Source organism: Phyllobates terribilis, unplaced genomic scaffold (assembly GCF_046119375.1).
Source record: "Phyllobates terribilis strain yellow unplaced genomic scaffold, ASM4611937v1 Scaffold_8__6_contigs__length_399053987, whole genome shotgun sequence".
Lineage (NCBI taxonomy): Eukaryota > Metazoa > Chordata > Amphibia > Anura > Dendrobatidae > Phyllobates > Phyllobates terribilis.
In genome coordinates this window covers 312,420,568-312,445,728 of record NW_027362768.1, presented here as the reverse complement: position 1 = coordinate 312,445,728, position 25,161 = coordinate 312,420,568, and the positions used below count along the sequence as shown (strand labels likewise).

General features: G+C 42.3%; 1 protein-coding gene across 1 annotated transcript in view; it reads left to right on the top strand.

Moving 5' to 3' along the window:
• SUSD3 (sushi domain containing 3) overlaps positions 1-17,538 on the top strand; it is a 94,890-nt gene extending 77,352 nt beyond the window's left edge. The window contains exons 4-5 of the mRNA XM_073644554.1: positions 10,682-10,843; positions 17,069-17,538. Of these exons, the coding sequence (XP_073500655.1) occupies positions 10,682-10,843; positions 17,069-17,285 (379 nt within the window). The 3' untranslated portion in view covers positions 17,286-17,538. The remainder of the gene's footprint in view (positions 1-10,681; positions 10,844-17,068) is intronic.
• The last annotated feature ends 7,623 nt before the right edge of the window (positions 17,539-25,161 follow it).

Below are 25,161 nucleotides of genomic sequence, written 5' to 3'. Positions count from 1 at the left end.
AAGTGCGCGCTCTTGCACAGTGGGAGATGGACCACTATGCAAGGACGCCGCCAGGTATGTTACAATGACCACGGCATTGTTTAATGAGGCATGTAAGCTTCCTCTTTTTATTTAGCAAAAATGATGTCCATCCTGCAAAAATTGTCATTGTTAATTTACATCCATAAACCTTTACTCTATAGAAAACAATAAACATAAAGGGTTACCCTCTACTTTTGATTAGACTTTCTAAGATAAGTAATCAAGATCAATGGGGATCCGACATCCCATCGATAAGCTGTTTGCAGTTCCACGGCTGGATGTAAAACTTTATACATTAATCTGTTCAGCTTCTCCAGAACTACAACATGGTACCTAGAGGATTGCACAACTTTTCCAAGCAGACAGGTTCACTTGAAATATTATTCCTTTTCCAATATTAGGAGTTTTTTACACAATAAATAAGCATATTGATAACACATTAATGTAATGCACAAATACTGTCTTGTGCCAAAGGATATAGACCACGGCTCTGCCAGTCTATAGCCCTGGATAAATAGCTCTGAACTGTGTGAATATCAGATAGAACTCACAGAAGGTGGAAGATTAAACTAATTAAATGGTAAAAATAAACCTAGAGTCAAGGTCTCTGTCACCACAATGTCACTGCCGAGTAATTAACACACAGTGGAAATCCCAGTGAAATGTGAAAACAAATATTGTTGATAAATTGTCCGAGTGTTGGAAAAATAAACGTCTTGTAGAAGCTCTATGGCTTTTTCAGAAGACAAGAAATCCTTGGGTAAAGCCAAACTGTGGGTAGGAGAATTTAAATGCTTACAAATGGTTCTGATTTTGGGGGATAATTATGTGAACTGAACCACAAAGTAGGGTTTGTGCAACCTCCAACCAAACATGGGCAGGTTGAGGCTGTCCCTGGGAAGTTCTACGCGTAGGGCATTGAAATGTTGGTTAATATGAATTGGTGAATGGTATATTTTTTGCAGTTTCCAGGAGCTATGGCATGGGACATAATTACCTGCTAAAGCTCCGCAAGCACGCTGTGGCATAGAGTTCAGCAGAACGTTTGTAGTGGGTGATGCCAAGCTGAGTGTTCAATTAGCTGCTATCTAAGGTGTATAGGTACAGGATCCAGAATTCTTCACAGATAGTGGGGATCAGCCCTAAATAAATATAACTTGTTGCTGAACAATGCAAGAATTCCTGTTCTTGTACGACTCACAGTCCGGCCTCTCAGGTGTTGCTATGTCATATCTAGTGCTAGTCTTGGTCAGTGCATCTTACTGTGTCATCCTTTTTTAACTCAAGGCTTCCCAGGCCAGCTATGGGTCACCATAAGAAATATTTCCCTTTTCTAGGGTCTTTGCACTTACTCTGGTCCTATCCTGCCTTGCTTCTGCGAAATGGACAGCACTGACAGCCATGTTGCCTAAATTATGATTTTTTTACCTTATTTTGCTACCTTCCCTCACAAGCACTATGCTGTAGTGCTGTTTCACTGCCCAGATCATGCTCCTTTAGAAGCTCCTTTCATCTGCTGCCTGGAAAGTTACTTACAATAGGTGGTGCTATAGAGTTCAAGTCCTCTTCATCTCTGAAGTGACAATTTGCATATTACATTTCCCAGAGGAAATTGAACGGCGAATAAGCCTCCTTACATTGACATGCCAAAGCTGGTATGTCACTCTCCACAAGGAGAAATGTTACCCCTTAGACCTCAGTCCAGAGCCTCTCACCTAGACAAATCAGTTCTCATACTTTGCACTGATGAGGGCCAATAGCCCAAAATACCATGTCTGCCCAAATTGAGATTCTGATTTGGCTATTATCCTAAGTCATATTGCACGACTCGTTAAAGGGTCGATTGTGATTTGTAGGATTGCTGCTTTCAATAGGTGGCGCTATAGAGTTCAAATCCTTTTCCTCTCTCTAGAGGCAATTTGCGTATTACATTATATTCAAACTCTCTGTACTGGACTTTCACTGTCTGAGCCTCTCTGTTCTCAATCCCCCTCCACCTACTCAGACAGAAAAATCCCAAAACGCAGAATATTTTTTAATTTCTGTCTCAGGTGATTAGCTCAAAAGGCAACCTCAGACAGACTTGGCTCTAGCCACTCCATCCAGCAGATCGCAGAGGATCACCAGCCTTCACCCTTTACTGACCTCATCTTACTGTTGGGTTGCATTCAAGTAGTAGCTGCTGGCCGGAGGAGCGAGCTTGAGGCAAGGCTGGTCAAATGATGGTGGGACAGTGTAAAGAGGGACAAAACCAGAAACAGAAGCTGGGATCAAATACCAGGAGGTCAGACAGGAGGTCAGACAAGCTTGGCTCAAAATCAGGAGGAGATTATGGAACATATGTGGTCAGGGTGACTAGCAGACACAAACTGAAAAACGCCCTCTTGAGCCCCTGTGCAGCTGCACAGGATTAGCCATTGATATGTCCATCCCTGAGCACTAGAGATGTCAAGATAAACCAAACAAGAACTATCAAGTCCCAGCAGAATGCTGAAAATTTAAGTAGAGTGTAGTACTGTCCCAGTGGCCTCAGCAGGAAGCTGATTACTGCTCTTGGACAGCGGACACAGCCCCCAAAGTCACAGCCACACTAGTATCCCTGGCTAGACAGGGCCTGCACCGCCCAGCAATATTGGCCATAATGTTTCCTCTGTCGTCCGTGACCCCCACAGAGTGGATACTATGATGTCTAGCGAGAAAGGCAGACATTGCAAGAGCAGGTCTGGGAAGGTAGTGTATGGAAAGTACAAAGCAGCAGTTAAAAGCAGCTTCTAAAAGAGCATGAATTGTACATTGAAACAAAGCTGCAGCATGCTGTTTGGGAGAGAAGGAAGCAAAATAAGATAATGATGAAGTATATTTAAAAAAAATAACATACGATAATAATACATACATACAGTAATTAAATAAAAGAGAACTTCTAGTTACTTTTGAAATGATTACGCACCCAGCAATAAAAAACAATATTACTTAAAAATAACTTGAAATAAACAATATATTACACAAAGAAAGGCTTCCACATCAATCCAAACCAAGATGGTCTCTCCACACTTTGTAAGATTACTGCGAATCACCATTGTTTTGTTATGTAGTGTTCCTCTCCTCCAGATTAGCAGCAATGTGTTTTTTTAGCCAGCGATACAGGTGGAAGCATAAACAGTAAGTGCAATGTCCTTTATATGTACTTACCACTGTGAAGCAAACAACCTGCTGAGAGAAAAGAGAGACAATACACATCATCTCAAGCCTGACAAGTATTTGGAATTGTAAAATGCATGCCACTAGTCTGCTCCCTCAATCTGTGGTTCAGTGCCCCAGCTGTGTGGTGGTGGAATTTACAAAATACAAAGTGTCTTAGAAAATAACTTTTTTATTCTTTTATTATTTATTTTAATATATATATATATATATATATATATATATATATATATATATAGTTGTGCTCAAAAGTTTACATACCCCGGGGGAATTTTTGCTTTCTTGGCCTTGTTTCAAAGAATATGAATGATAACAAAAAAAAATGTTCTCCACTCATGGTTATTGGTTGGGTGAAGCCATTTATTGTCAAACTACTGTGTTTTCTCTTTTTAAATCTTAATGACAACCAAAAACATCCAAATGACCCTGATCAAAAGTTCACATACCCTGGTAATTTTGGCCTGATAACATGCACAGAATTGGACACAAATGGGTTTGACTAGCTACTAAAGGTAACATCCTCACCTGTGACCTGTTGGCTTGTAATCAGTGTGTGCATAAAAGCTGAGTGAGTTTCTGGGATCCAGACAGACTCTCTTCATCCAGCCACTGACATTTCTGGATTGTGAGTCATGGGGAAAGCAAAAAAATTGTCAATGGATCTACGGGAAAAGGTAGTTTAACTGTATAATACAGGAAAGGAATACAAAAAAATATCCAAGGAATTGATAATGCCAGTCAGCAGCATTCAAACTGTGATTAACAAATGGAAAATCAGGGGCTCTGTAAAAACCAAACCACGATCAGGTAGACCAACAAAAATTTCGACCACAACTGCCAGGAAAATTGTTCGGGATGCAAAAACCCACAAATAACATCAACTGAAATTCAGGACTCTCTGAAAACTAGCGGTGTGGCTGTTTCAAGATGCACTATAAGGAGGCACTTGAAGAAAAATGGGCTGCATGTTCGAGTCGCCAGAAGAAAGCCATTACTGCGCAACTGCCACTAAGTATCTCGCCTACAATACGCCAAACAGCACAAGCCTAAAAACTTCTGGAACAAGGTAATTTGGAGTGATGAAACCAAAATTGACCTTTTTGGCCACAACTATAAACGTTACATTTGGAGAGAGGTAAACAAGGTCTATGATGAAAGGAACACCATTCCTACAATAAAGCACGGAGGTGGATCGCTAATGTTTTGGGGATGTGTGAGCTACAAAGGCACCGGAAACTTGGTAAAAGTTGAAGGAAAGATGAATGCAGCACATTATCAGCAAATACTGGAGGCAAATTTGCACTCACCAGCCCAGAAGCTGCACATGGGACGTACTTGGACGTTCCAACATGACAATGACCCAAAACACAAGGCCAAGTCGACCTGTCATTGGCTACAGCAGAGCAAAGTGAATGTTCTGGAGTGGCCATCTCAGTCTCCTGAACTCAATATCATTGAGCCACTCTGGGGAGATCTCAAGCGCACAGTTCATGCTAGACAGCCCAGGAACTTACAGGAACTGGAGGCTTTTTGCCAAGAAGAATGAGCAGCTTTACCATCTGAGTAAATAAAGAACCTCATCCACAACTACCACAAAAGACTTCAAGCTGTCATTGATGTTAGAGGGGGCAATACACGCTATTAAGAACTGGGATATGTGAACTTTTGATCAGGGTCATTTGGATGTTTTTGGTTGTCATTAAGATTTAAAAAGAGAAAATACAGTAGTTTGACAATAAATGGCTTCACCCAACCAATAATCATGAGTGGAGAAAAAGTTTTTTTTATTATCATTCATATTCTCTGAAACAAGGCCAAGAAAGGAAAAATTCTGCCGGGGTATGTAAACTTTTGAGCACAACGGTATATATTACTGTGGAAAGGTTTTAGGCCGGTGTGGAAAAATGCTGCAAGGTAGCAATGCTGTAAAACAATAGAAGTGTTTATAGTTTATTTTTATCAATTGTGAAAATTGGTGTTTGTTCCAAACATCTTGGAGAACTAACCACACATCTTCTGTGGATGTCAAGAAATCTTTCTGACTCTTCATGTAATCCTAGACAGACTGGATGATGTGAAATCAGGGCTCTGCGGGAGCCAGATCATCACTATCTGGACTCTTTGTTCTTCTTTAGACCATAGATAGTTCTTAATGACATTGCCTGGATATTTGGGGTCTTTATCCTGCTGCAGAATAAATTTGGTGCCAAACAGACGCCTCCCTGATGGTATTGATTGATGGATACATATCTGCTGGTATTTCTCAGCATTGAAGACACGAAGAAATTGACAACAATGGGGAGTGTAGATGCTGTGGTCGGCCAAGGAAACTTAGTGCAGCAGAAGAAACACACATCTTGGTTACTTCACTTCAAAATCGGAGGATGTCCAGCAGTGCCATCAGCTCAGAACTGGCAGAAGCCAGTGGAACCCAGTTGCACCCACTACTCTACTGTTCGGAGGTCTGACCAGAAGTGGTCTTCATGGAAGAATTGTAACCAAAACTATACTTTCTGTAAAATATAAATCAGAGATTTTGGCGCACATAGGGCATCACCAATATAAGGAACAAAACTGAAAAAAACAGAACTCCTCACCTGATGGTTTGTGCTACTGTAGATACAGTAGAGCCAGTGTCAGACTGAAGAACATTGGGCCCACCAGAGCATTTGATTCTGAGGGCCATTATGGTAATGGGGTGCTTATGGTCTCATCATTTATTCACGGGCAGTGAAGTCCTGTAAAGCGATTACTGCATTAAAGTTACTGCAACGCGTTTCGGAGTAACTTCTTCATCAGGCAAAACAAACAGAGCAATGTAACAGATATATCTAGATCCAAAATGGCAGGGGTTAAAATAAGGGGTGGAGGAAGAAATAAGCATTATTCTAAAAAACAGTCTAAAATAGTATATAAAGATATAATGTATACAATCACAGTCCATCTACGTACAAATAAATAAAGAACATACACATGAATAATCACATTAAAAAACATGCAAAGCACAGAGGGGTATAGAATGAATACTATCACCTCCCCTCCCCCACCCCAACCCCCAGTGAAGTAATTTTCATAAAGGAATCAGTTTACTGGATTTAACTGAATGCACATTTCTGTGAGTTAGCCCCAAACAAGGTAGTCATTGTTACTTTCCCACGCTTTCCAAAACCATGCTTTTGACATAGAAACAAGGTCAAGTGACTCAACTATGCCGAAAAAAATAGGAATTGGGAGTGTAGAAAAATGGAAGTAGGTGCTCTGGACCGATGAGTCAAAATATGAAACATTTGACTGTAGTAGAAGAGAGTTTGTTTGCTGAAAGGCTGAAGAGCGATACAATAATGAGGGTCTGCAGGAACAGTGATGCATGGTGGAATGTCCTGGCAAATTTTGGGCAGCATTTCAGCAAAATTAAGTTGTGGCTTTGGTCAGAATTAGAGATGAGAGAATCTTTTGAAATTCGAATTTGCAGAATTCAATAAATTTTCCCACAAAATGTTATTGGCAACATATCAATATGCTTAAATTTCAATACTGGAAAGCTTGTCATTGTTCAAAACACACACTTAGAGGAGAGAAGAGAGAGAACCCTGCTAACGATAAGAGCTTACACTCTACAGAAGAGAGAGGACCTCAGTGACCATAAGAGCTTACACTCTACAGGAGAAAGAGAGAGGACACTGCTGACCATAAGACCTTACACTGTACACTGTGTGCAGAATTATTAGGCAAGTTGTATTTTAGAGGATTATTTTTATTATTGACCAACAACTATGTTCTCAATCAACCCAAAAGACTCATAAATATCCAAGCTTAAGATTTTTGGAAGTTGGAGTGGGTTTTTTTTTAGATTTGGCTATCTTAGGAGGATATCTGTTTGTGCAGGTAACTATTACTGTGCAGAATTATTAGGCAACTTAATAAAAACCAAATATAATCCCATCTCACTTGTTTATTTTCACCAGGTAAACTAATATCAGTGCACAAAATTTAGAAATAAACATTTCTGACATGCAAATACAAAAACCCCCAAAAATAGTGATCAATATAGCCACCTTTCTTTATGATGACACTCAACAGCCTTCCATCCATAGATTCTGTCAGTTGCTTGATCTGTTTTCGATCAACATTGCGTGCAGCAGCCACCACAGCCTCCCAGACACTGTTCCCAGAGGTGTACTGTTTTCTCTCCCTGTAGATCTCACATTTTATGATGGACCACAGGTTCTCTATGGGGTTCAGATCAGGTGAACAAGGGGGCCATGTCATTATTTTTTCTTCTTTTAGACCTTTACTGGCCACTCTGTGGAGTAGTTGGATGCATGCGATGGAGCATTGTCCTGCATGAAAATCATGTTTTTCTTAAACGATAGCGACTTCTTCCTGTACCACTGCTTGAAGAAGTTGTCTTCCAGAAACTGGCAGTAGGTCTGGGAGTTGAGCTTCACTCCATCCTCAACCTGAAAAGGTGCCACAAGTTCATCTTTGATGATTCCAGCCCATACCAGTACCCCACCTCCACCTTGCTGGCGTCTAAGTTGGAGTGGAGCTCTCTGCCCTTTACTGATCCAGTCTCTGGCCCATCAAGAGTCACTCTCATTTCATCAGTCCATAAAACCTTTGAAAAATCAGTCTTAAGATATTTCTTGGCCCATTCTTGACGTTTTATCTTATGTTTCTTGTTCTAAGGTGGTGGTTTTTCAGTCTTCCTTACCTTGGCCATGTCCCTGAGTATCGCACACCTTGTGCTTTTTGATACTCCAGTAACGTTGCAGCTCTGAAATATGGCAAAACTGGTGGCGAATGGCATCTTGGCAGCTTCATCCTTGATTTTCCTCAATTCATGGACAGTTATTTTGCGCCTTTTTTGGCCAACACGCTTCTTGCGACCCTGTTGGCTATTTGCCATGAAACGCTTGATTGTTCGGTGATCACGCTTCAAAAGTTTGGAAATTTCAAGACTGCTGCATCCCTCTGCAAGACATCTCACAATTTTGGACTTTTCAGAGCCCGTCAAATCTCTCTTCTGACCCATTTTGCCAAAGGAAAGGAAGTTGCCTAATAATTAAGCACACCTTATATAGGGTGTTAATGTCATTAGTCAACACCTCTCCTCATTACAGAGATGCACATCACCAGATTTACTTAATTGGTAGTTGGCTCTCAACCCTATGCAGCTTGGAGTAGGACAACATGTATAAAAAGTATCATGTGATCAAAATACGCATTTGCCTAATAATTCTGCACACAGTGTACAAGAGAGAGAGAGACTTACCCAGTGACTCTGGAGATGGAAAATGATTCTGCCGTACAAACTGTGCTCCACTGGGAACCACTGATCTGTAATGGCCCTGGTACTGACCACCACTGTGCGAGTCCGTAAGATGTCATCGATGCAGGGCATTATGTGGAAACGCAAAATGACATTAGCCCGCTCTCTGATGCTTCTTTTTCTTCTCTGCTTTTTTGTTTTTTGCCGATCCGCAAATCAAATCTCAAAATGTTTGAACTCGCGAACTCACATCAAGCCGTGAATTTTAGGAAATTCGACTTGAATTTGATTCTCCACAAATCGATCATCTCATCTCTAGTCAGCATTAATGGTATTCTCACTGCTCAGAAATACAGGCGGATACTTATCCATTATGCAGTACTATGAGCGAGGCGTCTAATTACAGTAGCTGCTAATTTATTCTGCAGCAGGAAAACTACCCCAAACATCCAGCCAATGTCATTAAGAACTATCTATAGTGTAAAGAACAAGGAGTCCTGGAAGTGATGATCCAGCCCTCACAAACCCTGATATCAGTGTCTGATCGAGTCTTTCTGGGATTACAGAAAGAGATGAAAGGATTTGCACATTAAAAAAAAAAAATAATGATTTGCACAAGCCTCATACACAAGATCTGTGGTTAGTTCTCCCAAGATGTTTGGAACAATCTCACTGCTGAGCTCCTTCTAAAACTGCATGCATGTGTATCACAAAATATTGATGTGATTTAGATTCCGCCTTTGTTCACTCACTTTGCATTTTGATAATAGATAAAAAATAAACTGGTAGCGCTTTACTTTCTAAAGCATTTTTGCAGCACTTTTTCCACACCTGCCCCAAACTTTTGCACAGTACTCTTGTAAGGGCTTGGGAGGGTTACCTATGACAATTATTTAAAATTTGGGTTAACCCAACAGGAACCCTTACTAACAAGTCCTAAAACTTAACTTTTATTATGGATTAAAATAGTCGGGGTAATACTAAACATGAAACATTCTGTCCCTATATTGCCTAAATGATTCTAATATAATGTAGAGGCAACTGCCAAAATATCACTTAGTGACACCCCGGGGTGTCAACATTATAGGGGAAACAGGAGAGTTTTTCCTAGAGCATGTCCTTCCAACATGTTTCACCGCAGATGCGGTGTCATCAGGGGATGCGACCATAGCTAGAAAGTCCATATTTATTTTAATCCATAATAAAAGTTAAGTTTTAGAACTTGTTAGTCAGGGTTTTTGTTGGGTTATCCCAAATTGTAAATAATATATATATAATATAAGTTACTGTGTAACCATTGTGTAGTATTAAGATTACATTTCCAACTGAAGAAGCAAAGAATAGTGAGATTCAGGCTTGAGGTCTGCAGAATTATGAATTCCTGAAAAATTGTATTTTTCCACATAGCGAATGCACTGTGTTTTTTCTCCTCTATTGCAGTGTGTGCAGAAAATCTGCAGCATAACATAAAATTTCATCCACGCAATGCTTAAAAATTCTGCGCCGTAAATTGACAGGCACTGTGGATTTTAAATCTGTGATTTTCATCCTGGATTTTACCTTTTTCATTGCATTTCCACATAAAATCTGCATTAAAAAGATGTGTGCTTTGATGCATTGTTTGCTACAGCGGATTCTAGCTGGAATTATTTTCTGCTGCATTCAGTCCTGTAATAAAGTTTATGACTCAGAATCATTACCAGACAAAGTTACTTTTCTTTTTTTTTTGCAAAATTATTCTATATCTAGACTGTAAAATTATGAAAAAAAGGTGAACATCGAGGTGAAAAATGAAAAGTTTCCTCTATCAGATTGACTTGTGATTGAGCCATCAGACTTTTTCTCATTTTATAGAAAACATACAGAATTTTCTCATTTATACTTCAGAATCTGCCGCTCTGCTGTTTTTTTTTTCCCATAAAATGCATAGCAGGATAAGCGGCTTCCCAAACAATGAAGCTGAAAGCAGAAAAGGGTTGTACGTGATCAAAATGGATTCATGTTAATATTCTCAACTGTGAATGGAAGACAAACAGAATGTAACATTCAGCAAAATATATCAAATTGTGACATGAGACTGAAGTCTCCGCTGTTAGATGTGGCTCCGAGAGAAGGTGCATTGACAATATGCATATACTGATGATTTGTCTCCCGCATTCATCTAATCTTTTATCATCTCGCGTTGTGCAGAGACAAGGTCATGTGGCATCAATTAGAGTGTGAGGAGCTGGAGAAAATGCAGGCCGCGTACTTTGCAATGAAAGGAAGAAATAACAATAACAACAAGCCAGGGAGTCGGCCGAGAATTGACGACTGGATGAATATGGCTTATGAGAACCAGGGATTTTGTAGGTAAGGATCAAATATACAATATATAATTTCATTATCATATAATATGGGACAACACATGGGCATATACTAGATTTGCTACTACTTTAATTAGTCCTTGTGCCATGTGGGGTCAGCAATCAAATGGGTTGTACCTATGTCGCACATATTAGAGATACAGATGAGCGGATCAGGCAAAATTCCAATTTATCGGAAATTCAGTTTGAAGAGAATTTATTCTCCACAAATGTAATGCCCCTTATTATGCTCTGGAGTCTTTCCAGTCCAAAAATGATCAAATATAGTCTAAAAATTATCCTTACACTCACCTTACTACTCATTTCTCCGGCCACTCCGCTACTCACTGCCATCCGGCCATCCCCGTCACATCTTTTGATTCCCCCATCCCTCGCGTCAAAATCCTCGTGCCTCTCACACTGAGCTGGGACTTCCGGCTTTGACGAGATAGAAGTAAGGTCATGACGCCATAACATGCGCCATGATTTTGCCTGATTAGAGCCCACAGTCCCGAATGGGTAAGAGTGTCAGCACGAGTGGCAGAGGATCAGAAGATGCCACGAAGACCATATGGGTAACAATGAGGAGTGGAGGGAGAGCGGTAAGGGGAGTATAAGTATTTTTTTAATCTTTTCATGGCCCTTTACGGTTCAGAAAAATGGTGGCCGCTGGCTCCATGTGGAAGCAAATTGCTAAAAAATCTACTTTTTGCCAAATACGGATTTTTATAAAATTTGAGTAGAATTCAATTCTACTCAAATTTTTTCTGTTGATCTCTAATTTGAGCCAATTAGCTAGAAAGACAATTAACCTATTATATTTTTAAGATGGGTAGAAGCCCATACAAACTGTAACAATCAGCTGAAAATGGGCTTCCATGGTCAGGCCACTTGGTTAAAGGGGTCTGAGAGTCTCCCTTTAATCTGCTATTACAGAGGTCTTTTCTATTTTGCTGCAGGGGCTCCTAGCAGGTTGCATATGCCGAGTGGTTGCTCACCGGTGGAGCGAGTTGAAGGAAAATACAAAAACAAACCGGGTCAGGATCAGAAAAGACTACAATTGGATCCAAATGCATAGTCAGCGATAATCAGATCAAAGTCTGGGAGATCAGGCAGGATAAACAAGCAGAGAGTGGTCAGAAAGGTCTAGGTGAAACCATTACTTTATCTGGAGTATGGTCAGGGAGTGATCTGGGTCTGAACACAGAAGTAGCAGATTGATGGCGACCAAGGGTCCAAAATATATAATGGCTTACAAATGGCAGAGCACTAGGGGGACCTACTTATGGTACCTGGAATGACAATGGCTGCCAAACTGTTTAGTTATTGGTCCCCTGACTGGCTTCTCCAATTTAACCTTCCAGATCTCTTATGCAGCTAGTACAATTGACTGTCAGGCAGCCTGGGTCGCGCCTGCGTTGGCCACTTAACCACAGCCATAGAGTACGAAGCATCATTGGGAGAACATACATGCACCCAAGGGCCTAACTTGAAGCTCGTGGACCCCATTGCAAAATCTCCAACAGGGCCCCCAGCGATCACAGTTCTTTAACAGCAATAGTCTTTTCATGTATGCCAAAGGGACCTTTTTTGGCCCCCTAATCCACGGGTCCCGGGTGCAATTGCAACCGCCGTACCTATTACAGTTACGTCCGTACATGCTAATGTCACCCTTGATCAAACTTGAACCCAGTGCTAACCATTGTGCCTCTGTGCTGCCAATGTGTAGTCTGCAGCACATTTAAAAGAAAAAAAATGATGTTCTACTGGAAATTGTGCTCATTACCGAAGGCAAACTTCCTGCTCCAATTACCTTACCTACATGATGACTCCTTCCTAAATTAGCTGGCTCCCTCGGATGGCATTTTCCCTAGCGATTGGCAGTTTTTCTGTCACTTAGTCAAGTAAATTATTCAGGTCAGTGGCCTCCAAGTCACAGACTGTCAAGTCTAGCAATGGTGCCAACTGTCTGTATGACTAGGAGTTATACAACTTTTTTTTTTCATTTTTGTTAAACAGTTGCAAAAGTTGTGAAAGAAAAAAAAGGATTTAGACTTCCCTATGCAGGTGTAGAGCTGGCGATCCATGGGTCCTCACAGTCTTTGGCTATAAGCAATGTAGCTGCTGCAGCTAATCAGTGGTCATGTGTCACACTTTTGGCACCTTTGTTCAGTGATGGCAGCCATGGTGCCAGTACGGCATTCTCATGACTACTCATTCATAAAGTGCAGTACTCGGCATTAGTAGAGGCTCAGCATTAGTAAAAGGTATGTAATGTATGCACATAGGTACATGGTGACATCACCAGCAGAATAGTGAGTGCAGCTCTGAAGTGTAATACAAGATGTAGCTCAGCATTAGTAGAGGGTATGTAATTTATGTACACAAGCACAAAGTGACATCACCAGCAGAATAGCGAGTGCAGCTCTGAAGTACAAGATGTAGCTCAGCATTAGTAGAGGGTATGTAATTTATGTACACAAGCACAAAGTGATATCACCAGCAGAATAGTGAGTGCCGCTCTGGAGTATAAGGGCTGTAAATTGGGATCAGTGTAAGTAATATGTTACGCACACGCCCGGACTGACTGGCGTGAGCATGATTAGTGATACCACTGGACTATGAATCAAGGAGTGCCTGGAGGGGCGTAACTAAGTATCAACTCGGTCCGACCAAGGTCACACGGCTGCTCAGTCGACTCCGTGAACCAGGGAGGAACCGAGCAGAGGGACCAGGTGTTACTCCAGGTCAGACCCCGGTCACAGCTGTTGACCCACACCGGGGAATGCAGGAACAGGCAGGTTAGGCTGACATACAGACAGGTGGACACTGGCAGGCACGGCTGGTATGCAGACAGGTGGGTATTGGCAGGCACGGCTGGTATGCAGACAGGTGGGCACTGGCAGGCACGGCTGGCATGTAGACAGGCGGGTACTGGCAGGTAGGAACGCAGGCAGGATAGGGACCAGTACAGACTGGGACACTGTAACGGAGCCGCAGGTGCGGTAGACAAGCAGAGCAGAGCAAAACCCGCAGATACGGTAGACAAGTAGAGCAGAGCAAAACCCGCTGATGTGGTAGACAAGCAGAGCAGAGCAAAACCCGCAGATGCGGTAGACAAGCAGAGCAGAGCAAAACCCGCAGATGCGGTAGACAAGCAGAGCAGAGCAAAACCCGCAGATGCGGTAGACAAGCAGAGCAGAGCAAAACCCGCAGATGCGGTAGACAAGCAGAGCAGAGCAAAACCCACAGGTGCGGTAGACAAGCAGAGCAAAACCCGCAGATGCAGTAGACAAGCAGAGCAGAGCAAAACCCGCAGATGCTCTAGACAGGAAAGGGCTCTGTTCACATGGAACAGACTGGAAAACACAAGAAGATAGCTGGAACACAGGAGTTAGATACGGAGGTAGGGAAACAGAACAAGCAGAACCAGATACACACAAGGTACTTGCAATGAAGTAGCGAGTCGACACAAAACTCACAAACAGAAGTACAGAGACAACGAGTTGGAGTTAGGTGCAGGTTCAGATACTGCAGGAAAAGGGAAAGGTGCAGACATAGAAACAAACAGGTAACGGACTAGGACACTGTTCAGACAGGATCTGAACCAGGAACAAGATACAGGAACGAGCCTGGGAACTCAGCCCCCAGAGTGGTGGAAACTGACTGAAGTCACAGGTACAGGTAACAGGCCTGGGTATACAGCCCCCAGGGTGGCAGAAACAGACTAGATACAGGACAGGACCTGGCAACTCAGTTGCAAGGAACACACAGATGGAAAGTGTTGCTCAGGCACCTCCTACTGGGTGGAGGGGGTTTAAGTATCCAGTGACTCACAGCAATAGGCTGGGGACGCATTAGGACTGTGCACACTGTAGCTTTAAGAATCAGGAAGTAACAGCACCGCCGCCCTAAGCCAGCAGACAAGAGACATACAAACAGCAGGTACTGGAGCAAAGTGTGCAGCCTGGCCTGATAGGTAAGATTGCGGTCATGCATGGTGGGAGGTGGTAAGCCATGCAAGCACGCCGCCAGGGATGTTACATAATATAATCTTTTTGCAAAGTTATTAAATGTGGTGATGTATATGTGGCACCCCAGAGGGTCTGGTTGCCACAGTGGTAGTAATACCATGTCTGGGAGCAAAACAGGGGTTTCCTGGTCAGGAACTCATTACAGGCAATACCTCCTGCCCCAGACCAGAAAGGGGAGGATCCTGCCCTTTATAACTGGGTCTGGAGGCGGGGTTGGGGAGTCTAGAGTCAGAGTCTAGTGAGGAGTCAAGTAGGACACGAAGGAGCAAGGAACTGAGGACTGGAGCTGGCAGAGCTCGTCCTGGCCGGAGTACATACAGAGAACCGGACACCGGAGTCCGAGGCTGTGGGAATTGCATACCCAGCAGCAGAAACCGCACGGCAGGAGATTGTAGGTCTCCTGGCCCCATCAAAAGCCTGGAGGCTCAGCCACACAAGAGGATCAGTGCTGCCACAGAGGAGCGAGGAATCCATGGGATCCGAGTCGCCAGCCATACGGGTGAGCACAGCACGTTACACTCAGCGACGTGGGCTACAACACGACTATAAGTGGGATAGCCAAAGAGTACAGTCAGAACGGCAGGCCTACAACTCCACCTGGCCAGGAGGATTCTAGGATTGCTCCCAGACTGACCAGGCCCTCATCCCTAGCAAGTACTACCGTTGGGGCCTATATAATTGCCACCAGTAAAGAAAACCTAGGACTCCATGTTGTCATTACTCATCCCTGCACTATCACCACCATCATCTATACATGCTGCCCTGAAGCTCCACTCTTCCTGTGGGGAGTCACATTACCTTGCTGCACACACCATCAGCTTCAGTGGACTGCTCCACAGCGGCTGTTCCCAATAACCGCATTCCACAGGTGGCGTAGTCGGACTATATATAACAGACACCCATAGACTACCCTGGTTGACCGCCCTGGGTCACGGACCGGGTCACCGCCACGGTGACCTGTACCCCCAGCATTTACAGGCCCGGCTCCAGGTACCCCCACGGCCCAGGGGGCGCGTCATATATGTATTATTTGTAGATTTTTAGAACATAATATTAAAAGATTCTGGCCTTGATTCATCATTAGCATTTTTTGTTAAGACACTGTCTCTTTTTGTCTTGTGCTATTAGTTGCCATTTTTGGTGCCAAATTCATCAACATGATTTGTGAATTTGGCGCAAAGTAAAGAATGGCGCTTTTTTCTGTCTTGAACTGCTTTTGTGACTTATGGTGCCAAAAGTGGCAACAATTGCACCAAAAATGGAAATACACCAGAGGGGCTAAAGTGAAATTGCCCCAAATTTTGCAACTTTTTAAAAAGTTGCAATTGATGAATCAGGCAAAAACATCTGGAATCGTTAAACTCTACTCTACTACAGGCGAGCACATATAAAGTAGACTTAAAAAAGGTGCTGTCACATAGCGACTAGGGACTGTGTGCACCTATCCAATCCCTCGAACTAGGGGCGCCCTAGTCTATCCCTATCCCCCGGATTACTCCTGAAGGTGGAGACGTTGGCATCACATACCTTGCTATGCTCCTAACTTAGCCCTTATCTGATCCCTCTCCTACACAGGGAGGTGAGGGGCCGAAGTATATAGGAACACACTAACCAGATAAACAAGGAAAGACAGGCAGGGATTAAAGAAAACTACAATCATACAAAATACATTTGCCAAACAACAGAGTGGAACAGAGGGGAGGTATAGGAAGGTGAAACGAAATAGGAGAGGATGAGGATGAACACACAAACAAATTCCACGCAGAAATTTTCAGAACAACTCTCCAACCACCAACTCCAAACACTGAACTTCACATTCAACTCCTAACCAGGTAGTAAGAACTATCACTGGCAATTCCCAAGCTCCAGAGGCGAGCATATATATAGCAGAGGGGAGTGGCCAACACAGAACAGCTGAGACAATCTGATTAACCCTTACACTGCCAGTTAGGAAAAAAACCTGTACTGTATAATAAGATGATGAAGCAGTTCTAATCAGTGCAGGAGTTCATGTAACCAGACGCCATGATCGTGCGGCCCCTCTCTGTAGCGGTATCCCCATGACAGGTGCAAATAGAATAATGAATTGGGTGCAAAAAAAAAAAAAAGGTGCAAAGCCATACAAAACTAAACAGTGATGAATTTGGGTTTATTTTTCTCAAATATGCAAATACATGACTTTTTTTTTTCTCTTGCAGATGCCAAGACATTTGTAATAATGATCACATGGCGCATAGTTATAGAGAGAGGCATTGTGGGTATTGTCACAATAAAGTCAGTAAGGACCGCTCGAGCAGATCTCTGGACCCTGGTTCTAACGTTGCGATACAGACTATTAGCGGAATGCACATTGTTGAGATTTACGGACATGAAAAAAATCCGCATAGGAGACCTGAACCCTACGTCCCTGAGTAACAGCATGGATTGAGGTGACCAGCATTTTTGGACTGCTATTTGCTATAACTATGTGCCTTAGAAATGAATGAACAATTGACATTTATAAGATTAGCGCAAAAATTCCTGGAGGATTTGTCTGATTTCACATGATCCAAGACGCAGAGGAACTCTACCCTCGAATCAGAGACATGAGAAGATCCCAACCCCAGGACACAATCCTCAACTGCCATACCAGGTGCATTACTGTAAAGTGTGATCTGCTACTGTACATATGTGTAATGATACATGGAATAATGTAAGATACAACATTTTCAATACAGGAATGTATTTTTTACATTTATAAAGTGTCATCAGATTTGTTCAAAGAAGCGTCATCACCTTTTCATGGGACTTTATCAATGTGGTGCATTACTCAGATATGATTTAGTAATCCCTAAGTGAGGACCACCACAACTCGTGTTCTTACTCATTGCTCCAAAATCTGCTCCTTCATCCCTTTTTTGTTTTCACACAAATTCACTTTTTCAAGAGGCGATTATTGTGACCACACACCTTCCTAACCTAACTATACACCAAACATGAGTCAAGAATAAAACAGTGTTCCCACGAGTTACAATACTAGGAAGGTAGGGGATGACCGTAGGAACTGAAAATATTGTCACCAAAACTCAGAAAACTACTACTACCGAAGACCTTAAAATGTCCAAAAATAATAAAAAATGAAATGTAAGGAACATAACTAATACGGATACGGCAAATCCTTATGTATAAGCATCAGATGAAGCTCCTGGAGGCTGTGAATCACTTTTTTTTATTAAGAATAGGGCTGCTTCTTATATAAAAATAACCAAATGGATCCACCATTACCCGATATCCAAAGAGCACAGGAAGACAGCAGGACGATATATGTAGTATAAGTAAAGAGCAGTACAGGACATGTAATACAGGTAAAGGGCAGAATAATACGTACATGTAATACAGGTAAAGGGCAGAATAATACGTACATGTAATACAGGTAAAGGGCAGAATAATACGTACATGTAATACAGGTAAAGAGCAGTACAGTACATGTAGCACAGGTAAAGGGCAGTACAGTACATGTAATACAGGGAAAGGGCAGTACAGTACATGTAGTACAAGTAAAGAGCAGTACAGTACATGCAATACAGGTAAAGAGCAGTACAGTACATGCAATACATGTAAAGAGCAGTACAGTACATGCAATACAGGTAAAGGGCAGTACAGTACATGTAATACAGGTAAAGGGCAGTACAGTACATCTAGTACATGTAAAGCGCAGAATAATATATGTAGTGCAGGTAAAGAGCAGTACAGTACATGTAATACAGGAAAAGGGCAATACAGTACATGTAATACAGGTAAAGGGCAGTACAGTGCATGTAATACAGCTAAAGGGCAGTACAGTACATGTAGTACAGGTAAAGGGCAGAATAATATAAGTAGTGCAGGTAAAGAGCAGTACAGTACATGTAATACAGGTAAAGGGCAATACAGTGCATGTAGTACAGGTAAACAGTACAGTACATGTAGTACAGGTAAAGAACAATACAGTGCATGTAATACAGGTAAAGAGCAGTACAGTACATGTAATACAGGTAAAGAGCAGTACAGTATATGTAATACAGGTAAAGGGCAGTGCATGTGGTACAAGTAAAGAGCAGTACAGTACATGTAATACAGGTAAAGGGCAGTTCAGTGCATGTAATACAGCTAAAGGGCAGTACAGTACATGTAGTACAGGTAAAGGGCGGAATAATATATGCAATACAGGTAAAGAGCAGTACAGTAAATGTAGTAGAGATAAAGAACAGTACATGTAATACAGTTACTGAGGAGTACAGTACATGTCATACAGGCAAAGAGCAATACAGTATATATAGTACAGGTAAAGAGCAGTACAGTACATGTAGTGCAGGTAAAGAGCAGTACAGTACATGTAATACAGGTAAAGAGCAGTACATGTAATACAGGAAAAGAGCAGGAGAATGTAGTACAGTACATGTAGTACAAGTAACAGTACAGTACATGTAGTACAGTTACTGAGGAGTATAGTACATATAGTACAGGCAAAGAGCAGTACAATACATGTAGTATAGGTAAGGAGTAGTGATGAGCGAGCATGCTCGCCACTGCTCGGTACTCGCCCAAGCATCTCAGTACTCTAGATGCTCGGAGCTCGCCGAGTACTTGCGCGATGCTCGGGCGGGAGCTCGGGTCCCCGTCCTGCATGTTTGCCGCTATTTAGAGCGCAAATCAGCATGCAGGGATTGTCTGCCACTCACTGTAATGCCACAGCCATGTTGGTTGTGGCATTACAGTGATTGCCCAAATCGATGGGAACAGTGTCAGTGAAACATGAAAAGCCGGCAATTCAGCAGCCGTATACAGTTATAACATCGGTACCCGACAATTTAGAACAGAAAGAATAGAGCATCACACATAGATTAGATAGATAGAAACATGTCAGTCACATATATAATAAGTACAGTGACAGTGTTGGTTACTGTACTTGTCATTTAGTGTTAAAATAAAGGATTTATTAAAAAAAAAATTGGCGTGGGGTTCCCCGTAATTTCAGTCTCTAGCGGAGGTTAAGCAGACAGCTGGGGCAAATGTTTGAAGCCTGGGAAGGGGGTAATACCCACGGAGCTTCCCAGGCTACTAATATCAGCCCCCAGCTGAATACTTAGCCTTTACTGGCTATTAAAATGGGGGACCCAAAACAAAAGTGACGTGGGGTCCCCCCCTATTTTAATAGCTAGCAAAGGCTAGGCAGACAGCTGGGGGCTGATATTAATAGCCCAGGAAGGGTGCCATGAATATTGGCCCCCTCCCAGGCTAGAAACACCAGCCCTCAGCCGACCCAGAAATGGTGCATCCATAGGATGCGCCAATTCTGGCACTTAGCCTCGCTCTGCCCAATGGGCGATACGGTAAGTAGAGTTTAATTTAGAATATTAAAGTATTGTGTCTTTATTTCAATTAAAAGATTTTATTCTGGGTGTTGGTGTTTTTTTTCACTTTCACTATGGGGTTAGTAATGGGGGCGTCTTATAGACGCCTCCCCATTACTAACCTGGGCTTGATGTCAGCTGGCATTATAAGCTGACATCAACCCCAACCCTATTACCCCACTGCCACCGCTACAGGGCAGTGGGAAGAGTGAGGCTAAGTGCCAGAATTGACGCATCCTATGGATGCGCCATTTCTGGGGTGGCTGAGGGCTGGTGTTTCTAGCCTGGGAGGGAGCCAATATTCATGGCACCCTTCCTGGGCTATTAATATCAGCCCCCAGCTGTCTGCCTAGCCTTTGCTAGCTATTAAAATAGGGGGACCCCACGTCATTTTTTGGGGGGTCCCCCATTTTAATAGCGAGTAAAGGCTAGGTATTCAGCTGGGGGCTGATATTAGTAGCCTGGGAAGCTCCGTGGGTATTACCCCCTTCCCAGGCTTCAAACATCTGCCCCAGCCGTCTGCTTAACCTCCGCTAGAGACTAAAATTACGGGGAACCCCACGCCAATTTTTTTTTAAATAAATCCTTTATTTTAACACTAAATGACAAGTACAGTAACCAACACTATCACTGTACTTATTATATATGTGACTGACATGTTTCTATCTATATAATCTATGTGTGATGCTCTATTCTTTCTAAATTGCCGGGTACTGGTGTTATAACTGTACGCTGCTGCTGAATTGCCGGGTACTGGTGTTATAACTGTACACTGCTGCTGAATTGCCGGCTTTTTTAAAGACACAGGTGCATGAAAATCAGAGGGCACTAGTGTGTTCCCAGTGCCCTGCTATGTTTTTCATGCATCCTCCTATATACCCTGCCTGCCTGTCTGCCTATATATTCTGCCTGCCTGACATGCTTCATTGAGCACTGTTCGCATCGATTTGGGCAATTTTTGACCTTCTGCAGACCGCCGGGGGGGTCCGCCAGAAAAATGCTCGAGTTTCCCATAGACTTACATTGGGCTCGTTGCTCAGGTCGAGCACCCGAGCATTTTAGTGCTTGCTCATCACTAGTAAGGAGCAGAAAGAGAGCAGTATAGTATATCAGCCATAGGTAAGGACTGATGCAGCCTGGATCATGCCGGCTTTACCGTACCCCGGGCTCCATGTGGATTTTAATATGATTTGAATAAAGTTGGATGTTTTTTATGAAGGACTCCCTGGATCCTGGACTGTCTGTATTTCAGTTTGCCAATGTCCTGTCTCACTGTTTCCATGCACAGGAGTGACTCTGTGCTCAGGAGTGGTGAGCAGAGAATATTTGTTTTCTTTTGTTAGTACAATACATATAGTACAGGTAGATGACCATACAATGTATGTAGAAATATAGAAAGTAGTACAGTAAACATATTACAGATAGAGAGCAGTATATGTAGGCGGATAGATGGCAGTACTTTACACTTTACATGTAAAATAGAGAGCCCAGTAGAGTAGATGTAATACTGATTGAGAGCAGTACAGTACATGTAATCCAGTTAGATACCTGTATAGTATGTGTAGTACTGATTGAGAGTGGTACATGTAGAACAGGTCCAGAGCAGCATAGTACATGTAATATGGCTAGATACCTGTACAGTACATATAGTAGAAGTAGAGTGTAGTACTGTACCTGTAATACAGGTATATAGCAGTACAGTACATGTAGAACAAGTCCAGAGCAGCATAGCACATGTAGCATAAGTACAGTCCTGCTCATCGTTATTGGCACCCATGAAGTTTAAGTAAATAATGTGGAATATTTCCTGAAAAAAATGGAACAGTTTTTAGAGCATTTGTTAAATACAAAAGAGCAAATGATTAAAAATAATTTAAAACAAAAAACAATGCGAGGGAAGAATAGAAAAACCTAAAGCTTGCTGTGTCATTGGTATTGGCACCCTTTACATTAATTTAGTATGGAACCACATTTTGATTTGCCTGTGGTAAAGCACAAAAGAGATTCACATGTGATTAATTGTCGATGTCCATGTCACATGAATTAGCAAATAAATGATGACTTCAGTATTTTAAAAAGCCACATGGTAGGCCCTGTTCCTTTGTCACAATGGTGAAGACAAAGGAGCTGTCTGAGGACATCAGAACTGCTATTATTAGCAAACACAAGTTTTCCAAAGGGTATAATGCCATCTCCAAAGAACTTGGTATCCCAGTTTCAACAGTGCGCAATGTTATTAAGAAGTTCGCCAAGCATGGAACCGTCAAGAACCTCCCTGTGGGGAAAGAGGAAAATTAACAAGAGATGTCTTCGAAGGTTGGTGCAAATAGTGGAAAATAGACCACGTCAAACATCCAAAGACCTGAAGGCCAACCTGGAACAGTCTGGGGTCATGGTTTCAACAAGTACCATATGCCGCACACTAAACCAAGCAGAGCTTTATGGGCGAAGGCCAAGGAAGAAACCATTGCTGAAGAAAAGGCATAAAAAGGAAGGAATGATCTTTGCCAAAGAGCACCTTGACAAACCACAATCCTTCTGGGAAAATGTTCTGTGGACAGATGAAACAAAACTAAAGCTTTTTGGCAATGCAAAGCGACAGTTTGTTTACAGACAGCGCAATAAAGTTTATAAGGAATAGAACACCTTACCAACAGTTAAGCATGGTGGAGGATCCATAATGCCTTGGGATTGCTTCGCTGTGTTTGGTTCTGGAGGCCTTGACTGTATCACAGGAATCATAAAATCAGAGAAGTATCAAGAGATTTTAGAGCGAAATGTCCTGGCCAGTGTAAGAAAGCGTGGTTTAATTTAAAGATCATGGGTCCTCCAGCAAGACAAAGACCCAAAGCACACATCCAAAAGTACACAGGAATGGTTGAAAAAGAGAAATGGACTGTTTTAAAATGGCCAGCAATGAATTCTGATTTCAATCCCTTTGGGGTGAGCTGAAATCTGCCATTGGGAAAAGGAACCCTGCAAACATTCAAGAGCTTGAAAAAACTGGAAGAGTGTGAGGAAAATCCAGCTGAGAAGTGCAAGAATCTTATCGATGGCTACAAGAAATGTTTGGAGGCTGTCAGCAATGCCAAAGGGTGTGCAACCAAGTATTAATTAGGAGTGTCTTTATTGCTGCACATGCTGTTTATTGTGTTTTTTCTTTGAAATTGCAACATGGACGTTGGAATGTTTTATTGTTATATTACTTTGGATCACTAATTAAAAAATCCTGAGGATATAACTTTGGTACATTTCCATTTATTTTTGAAGATATTGTACAGTCTATGAAAAAAATGAAGGGGTGCCAATAATGGGAGCAGCACTGTATATTGCAGAACAGAGTATGTATCACAGAAATACCAGTGCAGTACCTGTAATACCGGTAAAAAGAAATATAGTACATGTAGATCAGGTAGAGAGAGCAGGAGAGCACATGTAGTACAGCACAGAATGTGCACTACAGATAGAGCAGAGCAGCACATGTAATACATGTAGAGAATAGTACAGTGAGTGCCTGTAGTACTGTTAGATAGTACAGTACATGTAGTGAAGGTAGAGAGCAGTACAGGACATGTAGAACAGAAAGCACAGTGCACTATTAGATATAATCTAATGCTCTTTCCCGTATTACATCAATTATACTGCTCTCTACCAGTATTACATGTACTGTACTGCTCTACCTGTACCACATGTACTGCACTGCTCTCTACCTGTGCTACATGTACTGCACTGCTCTCTACCTGTACTACATGTACTGCACTGCTCTCCATCTGTATCACATGTACTGTACAGCCTACTACCTGTACCACATATACTGTACTGCTCTCTACCTGTACCACATATACTGTACTGCTCTCTACCTGTACCACATATACTGTACTGCTCTCTACCTGTACCACATATGCTGTACGGCTCTCTACCTCTACCACATGTACTGTACTGCTCTCTACCTGTACTACATGTAGTCTACTGCTCTCTACCTGTACTACATGTACTGCACTGCTCTCTACCTGTACTGCATATACTGTACTGCTCTCTATCTGTACTACATGTACTGCACTGCTCTCTACCTGTACTATATGTACAGTACTGCTCTCTCTTCCTGTACTACATGTACTGTACTGCTTTCTACCTGTACTACATGTACTGCACTGTTCTCTACCTGTATTACATGTACTGTACTGCTCTATACATGTACCACATATACTGTACTGCTCTCTACCTGTATTACATATACTGTACTGCTCTCTACCTGTACCACATATACCGTACGGCTCTCTATCAGTATTACCTGTACTGTACTGCTTTCTACCTGTACTACATGTACTGCACTGCTCTCTACCTGTACCACATGTACTGTACGGCTCTCTATCTGTACCACATGTACTGCACTGCTCTCTACCTGTGCTACATGTACTGTACTGCTCTCTACCTGTACTACAGGTACTGCACTGCTCTCTACCCGCACTACATGTACTGTACTGCTCTCTACCTGTACTACATGTAGTCTACTGCTCTCTACCTGTACTACATGTACTGCACTGCTCTCTACCTGTACTGCATATACTGTACTGCTCTCTACCTGTACTACATGTACTGCACTGCTCTCTACCTGTACTACATGAACAGTACTGCTCTCTCTTCCTGTACTACATGTACTGTACTGCTCTCTCTTCCTGTACTACATGTACTGTACTGCTCTCTCTTCCTGTACTACATGTACTGCACTGCTCTCTACATGTACTACATGCACAGGTAGAGAGCAGTATAATTCATGTAATCCTGACGGAGATCAGTACAGTACATGTAATACTTGTAGAGACTTGTACAGCACATATACCACAGGCAATATGGCACATGTAATACTGGTAGAGGATCGTACAGATCTGCTGACCACCTGCCAAGACACTTACTGATCA